The sequence below is a fragment of the Mycetomoellerius zeteki genome, unplaced genomic scaffold (genome assembly GCF_001594055.1).
Source record: "Mycetomoellerius zeteki isolate Tzet28-1 unplaced genomic scaffold, Tzet1.0 scaffold106, whole genome shotgun sequence".
Lineage (NCBI taxonomy): Eukaryota > Metazoa > Arthropoda > Insecta > Hymenoptera > Formicidae > Mycetomoellerius > Mycetomoellerius zeteki.
Window position 1 is genome coordinate 4,003,509 of NW_017255975.1, and position 13,456 is coordinate 4,016,964.

The window sequence follows — 13,456 nt, forward strand, 5'->3', positions numbered from 1 at the left end:
AAGATATTTATAATTCAAAAAGAGGGATAATTTTATTCGGTAAAAATTCGAGAAAAAATAATCTATATATATTCTTTTCTTCGAATTTATATATATATATATAGGTACACACACACATCACGCGCGCGCGCGCGTGTAGGGTATGCCGTAAAGACCGTAACAAGCTTAAGGGAAGATTCCTGAAATCATTTTGAGATGAAAATTCTATATCAAAATGTGGAGGCTATAATAATTTTTTAATACAATAAATATCAATAATTAGAAATATCAATAATTTTAACCTTGCACATATAATCTTTATAGCGATGTTAACAAGAGGCGATAATTAGCTTTCATTTTTAGCACTTTGCGTTGCATACTTATTGAACATGCAAATTTTAAGCAGTATGATTCGTTAACTTTATAAATGCTTATAATTCAAAAATTAAAGCCTCGATTTTGGTATTAAAAAAAGAATTTCTTAAAATGTTAAAGGTAGGTTCTCAAGAATCTACCTTTAAACATTATTATGGTTTTTACGGGTCTGTATATTGAATATAGAATTTGTACGCAAAATTATCGAAAGATTTGGAGCGCAGCTTGAAGAGCTACTTAAAAAAATTTTATAAAAATCCGAATTTTATTTCTATAGAGATAGAAAGTTGAATTTTATATATACAGGATGTTTGGAAAGTAATGAAAAATCTTTCGCATAGGGGTAGAATGGACTAAACTGAGAAGAAAAGTCCTCTCTACCATTTTACAATTTTCGGAATAGTTAATAAGATATTAATTATTATACTAAAAATTGTCGAAAATTGTAAAATGGTAGAGGACTTTTCTTTTCAGTTTAGTCCATTCTGCCCCTATGCGAAAGATTTTTCATTACTTTCCAAACACCCTGTATATAATACTTTACTATATAATGTAACGATTCAGTAGTTATGGAATGAGTTGTTCAGTGGAACGAGATATGATTGGATTACAGTGTCTACATCAATATGTACGCAATTCAACGTAATGAAATGCCGGTATTAATTAATATTTCGATACGCCAGCTTCGGTATAACGAGTGAGCAGAATTTAACGTAACGCGATTTTATTATTACTTCGCCAATAATTCGCGTATATTTCCGCGCAACATGCCCATCCCATATTTTCTTTGATAGCGTTCTTTATCTATATATTAATGCGTACAACATTTTAATGCGTCGTTTTAAAGTTTCCATGAAAATTTCAGATACATCATATAGAAAGCGATCTATCAATATCGTAAATAATACAGATATAATTTCACAAAACACGTGTAGTTTATAACAGATTCATATATGGCGTTCGCGTATAAAATTATGATTGCGTCATGAATATCAAACGGTTTTGCAAATACGGTGATTGCGTAGAAAAATTTTAAACACTGAACGCGATAATTCCGATATCGGCGGATTATCGGCGATATCATTTATATCGTAAGAAATGATTTCACCGTGATTGCACTGCGCGACGAACTAGGATTGCAAATGAAAATAAATTGCACGTCATAGAATATAAATTGTGAACGTGTCCGACATTTTACATATTAATTGAATTTATTATGATGTTCTTTTTTAAATTACGCCGTCAGGTATATCCTATTATAATAATTGTCAGTATTATTTAAAACGTGGGCGACTTGAGTTAGCACGTGACATCGTTACGAGAGTTATATTATAATTTGTCTGAATTAGGAATTATGCAATTACACATATATATATTTGCCGTGATTTATTTACTTTCAACAAAAGACAAACAATACAATTATGAACGTGACAGAGATATCGATATGACAAGCAACGTTAATTCCTTTGCACTATCGCAGTAATGAATCTTGGCGCAAAATCGATACCAGGATATATTAATCGACTTTTATCAATAAGAGAAAATGAGTTGGAATATTTATTGTTAACATTTGCGAAAATACGTTATTATTATTTCATGTACGTCAATAAACAATGAATTTCGTAGACGTATTATCCTAACTTAATATTTAACTCTGCGTGTTGTTGTGAATCTATTTTTGTTAATTACGTTTCGAATATTTGAAGTTTATTAATTCTTAACATAGGAATCGCAATTCATGATACACCGATGCCGACGCAATAAATTATTTAATTACGATATTTTTTTCCTGCGCGTTCTTCACGGAAATAGATTCCTTGGGAAATGACTATGGCGTCTTATTACCGGTGATGTTAATCAGTCATTGGTTTCTACTTTGCGATCCTAACAATTTAGCGACTGTTGGAAATTTATTATAGCGTGCTCGCGAAATTATCACAGTTGCTTGTAAAGGCCATCACATACAAAAAAGTTTTAGACGTAATCGCATTTTAGTCGTAAGATCGTAAGCATATCGACCAATCACGGTCAAGTATTCTAAAAGACTGCACTTTTAACTGTAATCGGTCGGTTTGTTTAAGGCTTTACGATTATGACAAAAATTTTTTTATGTGCGACGATTTTAATAAATTCTGTTTATTGCGTTGCTCGCGAGACTTGTGTTACGCTCAAAATTTTCGTGAATATGTTGTTTCAGTGAAACAAATTTTAGTCAAATAAATAGGAATATTAAATCCAAAGAAAGCTTTTTTCTCTGTGTAACAGGATCCGATTTTTGATGAAGACGATATTATTGTAATGTACAGTATGGTATAATAATTACACGAATTCTGTGTGAATATAAAAATAACATAAATTATATATTGCATATATATTATTTTCTAATTATTAAGCAGAATATAAAAATACGTTCCATAAATTCCTTTTTTCAGATTTAAAACAGTCAAAAGGATCGATATCGGTGTATATAAACTTTTATTTTTTACTTTTATTATAAGTAATCATTTTATATAGTTGCTTGAGATTAATCAGGTTCCATGCTTGTGAATTTCTTTGAAAATAACTTGAAAGTCTTTTTTTTAAATTCTATACGTAATAATTTAATAATTTGTAACATCATTTATAACTGAAATAATGAGATTATAGTAATTTAACTCATACAGAATGAAAAAGACAGATACCCTTTTCATATAATATAAAGAATTTTGCTACATAAAAGGTCATCAGTCATACATCAAATAAGTAAGTCGGATTTATTATGAAATAAATAAAATATGAGTCTTTGAAATATCGAGCGTATTAAAGTGTATTAAAAAATGTATTAAAGTGTATTGACAGACGCGTACAAAGTTTGTTCTTTTAGGGAATCACATGAAAGACAATGAGAATCTGTTATAAATTTCACAAAATGTAGGATGTTGCAGTTATCAGCTTTTGTATATCTCGAATACCAAAGCTACACACGCTGGGTTGATTAAACGAAAAAGTATGCGATAAGACGCATGACGTGACAAAGGATGCGAGTCGTATGGCGATCGCCTCCTGCTGCGCGCGATGTGTATTTTTAGAAATATTTTGTGGGGGTGATTCGCAACGGTTACAGCGAACTTTGATACTATCACAACACTGAAGGAAAAGGATTTTTATGAATTTATGAAATGATATCGGCATCGTGACCAGTCGTACTTGCTCTTTGAGATGAAGGTTTCCTAGCAACGACCCTGTCAAGTTTCGCGTATTTACAGAAAGTTCCGCGTCTCAGACAAATCAGCGTTCGCCTCTTAGCAGAAAATTCCATTTCACCGATCTATTACGGGACATGGAAACTAGCTGAGCACTATTCTTCACCGATCTGATGAACGTTGCAGAGTAGTTGAGAGTAAGGGATACGTATTTCTTTGCAAGCGTGGAAAAAGGATATCTGCTATGAAATTAAAAAAAGTGAAGATCTCACATACCTCTATGAAAAGTTAAAGCATAAAAGAATTTCCAATATGATGTATCAACTATACGAGGAAATAATGCAATGACATCGTATGTTATAAAATTGCATAAAATTATTTGTAATATTAATTTTTTGTATAATATAAGTAATGAATTATATTTAATTTTTTACTGAAATATTAAATCACACTCGTTATTTTTTATGTTATTTTATTATATAATTAACAAAATACAGGCGCACGACGCATCTATATATACAATGTGTCTAAAATATCTACACAAAAGCACCTACACATTAGGAATTATTGATTCCTCATAAGACTAATTGTATGTCTTAATAGGAGGATATGAAGATGAAATAATTATTTATTAGTGAATAGTGTTGTATTGTATATTCGGGGGGATCAATAGTTTTAATCGTTTTTGGAAATAACATATATGATATCGAGAATGATGTGATTAAAAAATGTGGAACTATTGTAGTATATAGATCTTTAACGTGGGCGGAAAAGCGGCTTTTAGATCCGTTTGAGTTAACAACATATATGTGTACTTTTATAAGCGTCCAAAAATCATTTCTGCAAATTGTAGTGTGCTACATCAATAATCTTTTGCCAAATAGAAAATATTTTTTGCGCTGCATTTTTTATTTGATAATCTGAATTGGACTGAATGCAAGTTTAGCGATTCCTTGTACAAATATTATATAATAATTCCATATTTTTTGAATTATGTTATTTTTTTATAATTTATTTGTTGGTCTTGAAACGTAGCCCTAAAAAATAAAGGTTGAAATTGGAATACGTAATGTCACAAATTAAATTGACAAACAATTCAAGATTAATTGATGTTAATGAATATCTTTAAAACACTGTGAAGAATTATTGCGAAAAATATTACCTCAGCCGGGATTCGATTTACTGAGTAATGTAATTTCGAATATATTTTATTGAATATAAATTTGCGCACCACATATCGTTGCGTACTCTTATTAGTCCTTCACAATTTTTAATATACATATATATATATATATATTTATGTTGTATATTATTAATTATTGTATTATGGTGATTATAAAAACAGAGAAACTTTTTATAATGTACAAATTATTTACAATATATCGCGATTTACTCATAGAGTATACAACCGCATGCCGTATTTAGCGATTATAATTAATTGTGATAGCAGTATACTTAGGTAATTAAATGGTTGTACATTAAAGTTAGAATTGATCATGATCTTTGCAAAAGTTAAAATGTAAGAAGAATCAAACCTTTTTCTTTACATCGCAGTATTGTTGACAATTGATTTTCATGAAACTACTATGGGCTTAGCTCTTGGATAGGTATTTTGAGGAAAACGTGATTAAAAGGAGTGTTTTGATCCAACGGCTTATCCCTTTCTAACGTTAATTAAGCGTCCTCTGGGAAATTAAATGCGATAGTGGAGACAACAGTTTCGCGAATGGGTTCTCGAATCCGCGTCTTAAATTAAAAATAATTACTCCGTGAATAGATATACGTATCCCGCGCGCGTATTCTTAAATGACACTTTTAAATGAGTGTCTTGCCAGTACAGAAAGGCTGAAGTGAATAACTAGTGCAAAAGGAAAAAGAGTACGAGAGGCGGAAGGAAAAAGAGCTTGTCAGCTCGAGTGATCGCGACAAATCGTATTGCAAACAACGATTACGAGAGAGACTGATTATATTCATAATTGATACGTTATTGAGATTGCGACCATATTACGCACACAGTAAGAGGAAAGGTCCTTTTAAAACAGGACGATATTAATTAATTGCAAAATCGATTCGTCTTATGCTCGTTTGCTCTCTTTTATTATCAATCTCGTTTTCTCGAGAGGCTCATTTGTTCTTGGAATTTTTATATCCGATCATAGAGAAAGCTCTTCCTCAGAGAAAGACAATATACGAAGCGGTTGATGACCCGGAAAAATATTCGAGAAATATCAAGGAAGTTAATTACGCTATTTGTAGAATATACGTTTTGGAGATGTTGGACAGACGATTTTGACAGATATCTCATGAAAGATTTTGGATATATATTAACGAAAAGATGTAGCAGGCGAAAATTTAAATGTTAAGGCTAATAAACTTTAATCAATAAATCCTATATTTTTACATGAATATAACAGCAGTAAAATTTTGTTCTTCAATTAAATTAGAAGATTTTACATAAAAAAATTTTGACATACAATTGATAGAATCGTAATTCACTACTCTTTCTAGCTTAACGTTAAGTAAAAAGTACAAAAAGTATTCTTCACATTTTTGAATGTTAAAACATGATATAAGTATTAAAATTTAATTAAGTTTTAAATGCATAATTTGTTCCATTCATAAATATCGATTTATAAATTTATTATTCCATTTTTTCTTTTAGTTTGCATTATAAGAAAAACTTTTTTATTTGCTGGTAATAATAGCTATTTAGTAATAGCAAAGAAATTTGCAAATAAAACATCACATTTGCTTTCTCATTCATATTTTATACGATACGAAATATAATTTAGAAAAATTTTATTTATACTCTTTTGTGTTCATGACCTCGTATTAATATTCTATTTATGTTAGTGAATCCACTGTGTCAAATTAAATTTTCTTCGTAAGAATGGGGATTTATATTGTTTCGTCCTAGGAAATGACAAACATTGTTCACCTTATTCATCTCTATTGTACGCGTGCGTGAATTCCAGAAGTAAGCGACATACCACAATAACTCGCTGTTACAGACACCCGATATAAACGTAAAGGGAGCAAAGGCGCGCGAATAAAGTCGAGGGTTGCGGCGCACGTGGAAGGAGAAGAGAGGACGTTAGGGAAAGGGCAGACAGAGGTGGATCTTGGAAAGTACCTACGGGAGGAATTGCAATGGACATAAAAAATTATGTTCTCCAACCGAGAAGAAGCTAATCATGATTATTCTTACTATCCTTGATATTTTATCTGTCGCGTGTTGCAAGAAAATAAAAATATTTTATAAATTTTCTGGAGAACGTCTTACAGAAACATGCGAAAAATTAATTCTCTTTATGCAGTTTCCTCCCTGGATCCGTCCCTGACGGAAGAGGTGGTTATCGCGAGAGAAAGGGTAGGGAATGGTATCGAAACGAGGCGGGGAGAGATGAGGAGGGTACCAGTGGGAGAAAGAGGAGGGAACGGCAGAGGAGAGCGAGCACGCGAGCAAGAGAGACCGCGAAACTGAGCCGCGTATCGATCGGCCAGCAGAAAACTACCCCCTAGCAGGAGACTTCGCAGTGTGCGAGAGACCGATCACGTACGAGAGTAGTCAGTGGGGTGCTCTCTCGCGGTGTGCTCGTGGGCCCACGCGGATCCCTCCTGTTCCTCACGCACGTAGAGGCCACGCAGCCACTCGCGTCTCTTTCATCGTCGACGTGATCCATCGACGTCGTCCACGTCGCCGTTCACATCGGTGTGCGCTAGGGCGTGCAGCATTTGGGGGTGTCCGGTTCGCGCGCCGGAGGTCTGAACGCTCAGAGGTGAGACACGTCCTTGTCGTAACTTGCATTTTGCATCGTGAACCAGTTATCCACCGCTACCGCGTTGTATTTTGTTATCGTAGTCGTTCCTTCCGTTCCCGGCACGAGAATCGTCGCATCGGCAATTCGGTATCGTGTGCACTGTGACGTACCACGGGTCCTCCAGAACGACGTGTCGTCCCATTCGCGGACTATGGATGACACGAGACGAGATCGCTGTTGGGTATAGCAAGCTCAGTGACGAGTACAATTCGCGACGGGGTTGTAGTCTCAAGTTGAAGTCTACTAACGTGATTGTCTTCGTCTATCTATATCTACCTGTAATCGGTCGGTCCCTCGCTATACTCCATTCTTACCAGACATAGCACTGTACTGTAGTTATCTATATTGTAAAGCTATGTTATAGCTCTCTATATTCTATGCTGTCATCGACGCTACCTGCCATATGTAATATATTATACTCTTATCCTTTCCAATATCGCGCACCAACTCACAATCTACGTTATACTTTTATGTTACATTTCTACTTATTCTGGCTACACTTTATAGTTTCCTGTTTTTATTGCAGTTTTAGCTAATCTTATCACTTACGTTTCTTTTCTTACATAAAATTTCTATTTAAATTTCATTATTCGGATAGGATTATTCTGTTATCTTTTATGACTCTACGTTTTACTATTCAATACCGCACTGCCCTCTATTCTTTCAATATTATATGTTTTATTACCATCCGTTTATTTATTACTACTGTATAATTCTACTGCTAAGATGCAAGAATTTAACTTAAGAGTGAAAATACGGCGCTTAATATCTAATGGTACTGTCACATTGGTAATTAAATTATTGTGTCGTAAGAAAATTGGGACATTAACCGTTGTTGTCGGACTGTGTCAGTATAATCCTCCATCTTTCCGTCCAGTCGCCCACTTACCAAATCTTGCATCCTTCTCTCCACTGATCTACTTCGAGAAACTTTCAGTTGCAATATCGGTCTGATCAATCGAACCTTCATATCTTTAATAAAATCCTCATTACGGATTTAATCTCCCTATGCTGATCTATTAATAAAAAAATTGCATTTATTAATACATTTATTAAGAGAGTGTTTCGACGGTATGTTGCGGTCAATGCGTGCCATTCTAAAAGTTCGCCGTACAGACGACTCTTCTCATTAATAGAGCGTTTATTCACTTCAGGGAATCCGTCGGCGGCACGTTAACGGAAACCTCGATTCTGCTATTGACAAGAATTACTCAGAAAGAGTTATCGGCCGGTGATTTTTTTACTGCGAGTGCAATATGTACGTGAAGAGTTTCAATTTAACTTGCCTTCGGCTAGTTTCGTGAGATTAATTAATCGTATAAGGTTCCGATGACCTTTGCTCGTCGGAATCGCCGACTACTCGGGTCAATTATAGACTCTTTGCGCCTGCTTGTAGAGCTTCTCTAGCTCGATAGGTGTACTTTCTTGTGAAATTCACACTCTAAGGATTTATTCAGACTTTTTACAAGAGAATCATGTTGGGAATTGTCGATCATTCGCGGTACACATTATCGTCATTCGCGTTTGACTGCTCCAGATTTAGCATTTAAACATTTCACATTTATATAAGATTTATATATGTCATTAGACTGAATTTTTAGCTCAGTATGAGGAATGTTGCGCGAGGAATTTATTTATGGACAATTTGCTCTCATTGAAACCTGCCGTGAATTTATAGACATCTCGTTAGTAGAACTTTTCCATTATGTTTTTATTATAAAAGTCTATTTTGATATGCAGAATTTGCACAAAAGAGCCATCAACGAGGAATATGTCACGTACCATTAATCAAATACCATAAAGCAAATTTCCTTTAATAGATTTATTCGTTAGATTTTGCGAATAAAATTTCTGTATTGTACTAGATCTTCATATACATGAATTTATCGACTTGCAATATTGCTTTTATTAAGAGGACGCAATAACTCGCTATTGTTAAATCATCCCATAGATTTATTAGTCATAAATTTAAAAAATGCATACATTTTATTTATATTGCGACATTTCTGTACGTCTTTCTGAGAAATTGATATACGCAGTTGCATTAATAAGTACGCTTTACTTGCTCTAACAAGATACCCAATATAGATATATGTTCATTGATCGGGTTATATAAAATGATAAAATAATTCTATGACTGCACTCAATGGATTTAAATAAATTACATTGATATAGATAAGAAGTTTCGATAAGAAAACAAAAACATCAAACCATAACTATAGTTTCTTGGACGCTGAATACGCGAATCTGTTTTCTAAGTTGCTTCATCACGTTACAATTTTGAGAAATTTGCAGTTAAAATTGCAAAAAGGATTATTTTTACATATTTTGTCACATTTTAATTACGATATATGACGTGTCGGAGAAATTTTATTGCAATCAAAATTAAATATGTTGTTAGGAAACTTAGTTTTCAAAAGAAATTTTTAGTGTCGGCTATTATGATCAATAAAATATTCATGGTTAAATACAGGAAATTGCGGAAGAGTTACATAAATTAAGCTATTAACAATTTAATAGCTTCGAATTGTGTTTATTTAAACTTAAGAGTTTTTTTAGGCTATCGAATATAAATCCGATGTCAAAATTGATAAATTAAAAATTATGGGAGACCTTTAAACATAAATTTTTGCAACAATTCGGCTATTTTTCAAGTTTTACCACTGTATTGAATCTACCGTTTTAAATTCATCAATTTTGATATTGGAGTCATATTTAGTGACTTAAAAAACTCTCTAGAAAAAAACTTTCTTTAAGTAAATATAATTAAAAGCTATTTGGTAAATTGTCAATGATCTAATTCATAACTTTCCGCAATATACGATTCCATATTTAACTATGAATACATTATTAATCACAGTTGATACTAAAAAATCCTTTTGAGAACTGAAAGTTCTAATAACATACTTAACCTTTAGTTAGTTGCGCGAAAATACTCACGTCGTGAAATAAAATGACTTGGGGTCACGGCGACTTCACGCGACTAATTAAAGGTTAATTTTGATCGCAATAAAACTTCTTCAGCATGTTAGATATTGTATTTATGCCGTAATACACGAAACCCATCTTTAATTGTAAATTTCTCAAAATTGTGATGTGATGGCGCAAAAACGGATTCATAATCGGTATTTAAAAAATCATAAAAATAACAATAGTTCGAGAAAAAGTCGTTTTTTATTGAATAGTTATAGATCGCTTATCTTCACTAGGAGGTTATAGATTTTTTAGTTATATGCATGAATTTGATGACGTTATTTTATTTCTCGTCATATACAGAAAGAACAGTGTTTTGCTGAAAATATCTAAAAATTTAACTACCTATAGATCTGAAAATAATTTTATTGGACCGTCAAAATAATTATGTAGGACGCTCAAAATGGTTGCTAAAATGTCAAAATTGTTCGCTCATCATGTTTAAGCATTTTAATTATTTTGATAGTCCAACAAAATTATTTCAGATCTGTAGCTATATATAGCTAAATTGTTAGATATTTTAGCAAAATCATTTCGTGTACTAAAGGCCTTGGGAGTCGCTCGTGAGGGATCTATCGATGCGGGCCGTCCGTCGTTAATAAGAGCACGCATTATTTACTCTCATTAGAGCCTGTTAAGAGGTCGGGTCGGCGGCACGTTGCGACTTAAGATTTCACGCGTGTGAGATCACCACGAGACCCAGGAGACTTATTTACTCGCGGCCATCGGCGTTGCCTCCGCCCGACACCTGTATTGCTAAACTATACACGAGGCAATTGGGTTACATCAACGACGAGTCATGATGCTGGAAAACACGACATACGGTCGATCGATAGCATTCAAAATCATCCCATTCGCCTTGGCGAGCAGCCAGCGACCATAAATTCAAAACTTTCGTCCTATTTTTCCAATGTTCGCTCTTTCTCTCTCTTTCTCGATCCTTCTTCTCTATATGAGTTTCTCTTTCTCGTTGAATTCGCACGTGCAACCTGTCTGACAGTCTCGTTTCCGTTTTGTTACAGGTCGGGACGATTTACGTGTGATTCAGGAAGCAACGACACGACAGCATCATGGCGTTCGCCGGGCTCAAGAAGCAAATCAACAAAGCGAATCAGGTAAACGTTCGTCATGGAAGCGTCTTATTCCTCGGCAACTTGACAATGGATCTTCTCGCTGCATGGGATCAATAATATCTTTTCCGTAGAATAACTAGTCTACAAAGGAAAGTTAAGCTTTGAAAGCAAAGTACTCGAAATAACTTTTGACGTATTGAATTTTTTTTTCTGATATTGAATAATAATAAATCAATACGCAGTGCTGACAGGAATTATTATTCGAAGAATCATCTCACGTATTTCTTCTATTTATCAAAGAATTCGTCAATTTCTTCATTGAAAAAATATTTACTAAATCTTAATACATATTTCTTTGAATAGATCTAAGAAAACACAGTAAATATTCATTTACTAAATGTAATATTTACTAAATGTAAATACATATTTATTTGATAGCTATAAAAACCATTAATTTGATTTAACTATCATTTTTTTATTGAGTAAATGTTCATTTGAATAGAACTAAAAGTAGACATTTACTCAATAAACAAAATGATAGTTAAATTAATGGTTTTTGTTTCAAATAAATATGTATTTACATTTAGTAAATATTTACTCGGAACTATTCAAACGAATACTTATTAAAATTTAGTTTTTTTTTCAGTATTTTAATGGACGTCTATATTTGTAGTACTTATATTAATTTGCACAATTGAAATTCAATTCATCCATCGCGAAATTGTATCTTGAGCTCTGGTTATTCTAATTAGCTGTTCTCATTTGATTAGATGACGAGACGTTTTACGCGTTTGTTACGCTATCGATTAGTACTTACAAAGAGCGTTAAAGGGAGTATCGCGTTAACGATTTGGTGTAGCGCGCACGATTCGCCGATACGACGTATTCATTATGTGGAGCACTGTTGAAAGTTTAATCGTCCACGTTCGTATATCGGGCTACACTACGACGACGCTCGTATATCGAGCTACATTACGCCAATTACCGGCGATGTATTGCTACTTAGGTGTCGCGAACTTTTATAATTATCAGTGCGGTTCGTCCCTGCGTTACGCGAGGTGTTTTAATGCGATTACACGTCGTGGGGAAACTCGTGTTCGCGTAACTCATGTCAGCCAGATTCTCGGTATCACCACAATGTACTCCGTAACAGTTAATACAATCGGATAAGCAAGCAAACATGCCCGATGCGTTCCGAAACTCGAGACTTGAAACGCGGGTTAATTATTACTACGTAAATATTATATCTGTGCATCAAAATGTTATTATATCTTTGCTTGAACTATTTTTATGTTGAAATCGATATCTCTGGCATTCCTCGAGAATGTCCGATGTACGTATGGGAATTTTATTATTGGAGAATCTCGCGCGATCCGCGAGACTCTCAGAATTCGAGGGTTGAAATCTAAGAGCCCGGAATGAAAACACAAAAGAAAGAGAAAGAGAGAAAGAGAATCTCAGAGAATTATTGCAATACACGAAAAGAACAATTTTGCTGAAATATAAAAAAAATTTAGCTAGATACACAGATCTGAAAATAATTTTGGATTATCAAAATCATTATGAACGCTTAATTATTGATGACAATGCTGCAAAAAATTTTAATATTTTAGAACCGTTTGAGCGGTTTACGTAATTATTTTGATCCAAACATAATTATTTTCAGATATATATCTAGCTAAATTTTTAGATATTTCAGCAAAATTGATTTTTCTATGTCGAAGTACATATTTTACATTAACAGGCAAATATACTTTTTTCGAATGCGATCGGTTCTCCGCAAATGCGAAAAAATTGAAATGCGAAAAATAATGCGTTTTGAAATATTGAGATTCATTTAGTAAAATATTTTTGAGAGAACTAAGCTCTTTACAATCGGTTGATGCGAGTTATCATTTGGTCCAGCATGCTATATGCGGAGAATTTTCGTATCAACTGCAGTCGCGGCATTATCACGCTGTCATGTTTAATCTTAAAATGACGAGCGGAGAAGCATGGTTGCTGCTGCTCTCAATACTAAAGTTTATTCACAGCGAGACTGTGGCGAATTGAC

General features: G+C 33.6%; 1 protein-coding gene across 9 annotated transcripts in view; it reads left to right on the plus strand.

Annotated features, from left to right (window-relative positions):
• The window catches only part of EndoA (SH3 domain containing GRB2 like, endophilin-A), a 32,862-nt gene that overhangs the window by 4,037 nt on the left and 15,369 nt on the right, over positions 1 to 13,456 (plus strand). For 7 of the 9 annotated variants that reach the window (XM_018451542.1, XM_018451517.1, XM_018451566.1 and 4 more), the window contains exon 2: positions 11,353 to 11,445. In XM_018451542.1, the coding sequence (XP_018307044.1) occupies positions 11,401 to 11,445 (45 nt within the window). In that variant the 5' untranslated portion in view covers positions 11,353 to 11,400. Of the gene's footprint in view, positions 1 to 7,052; positions 7,316 to 11,352; positions 11,446 to 13,456 lie in introns of those variants that run through there. The other 2 variants (XM_018451526.1, XM_018451584.1) reach the window with 2 other exon arrangements.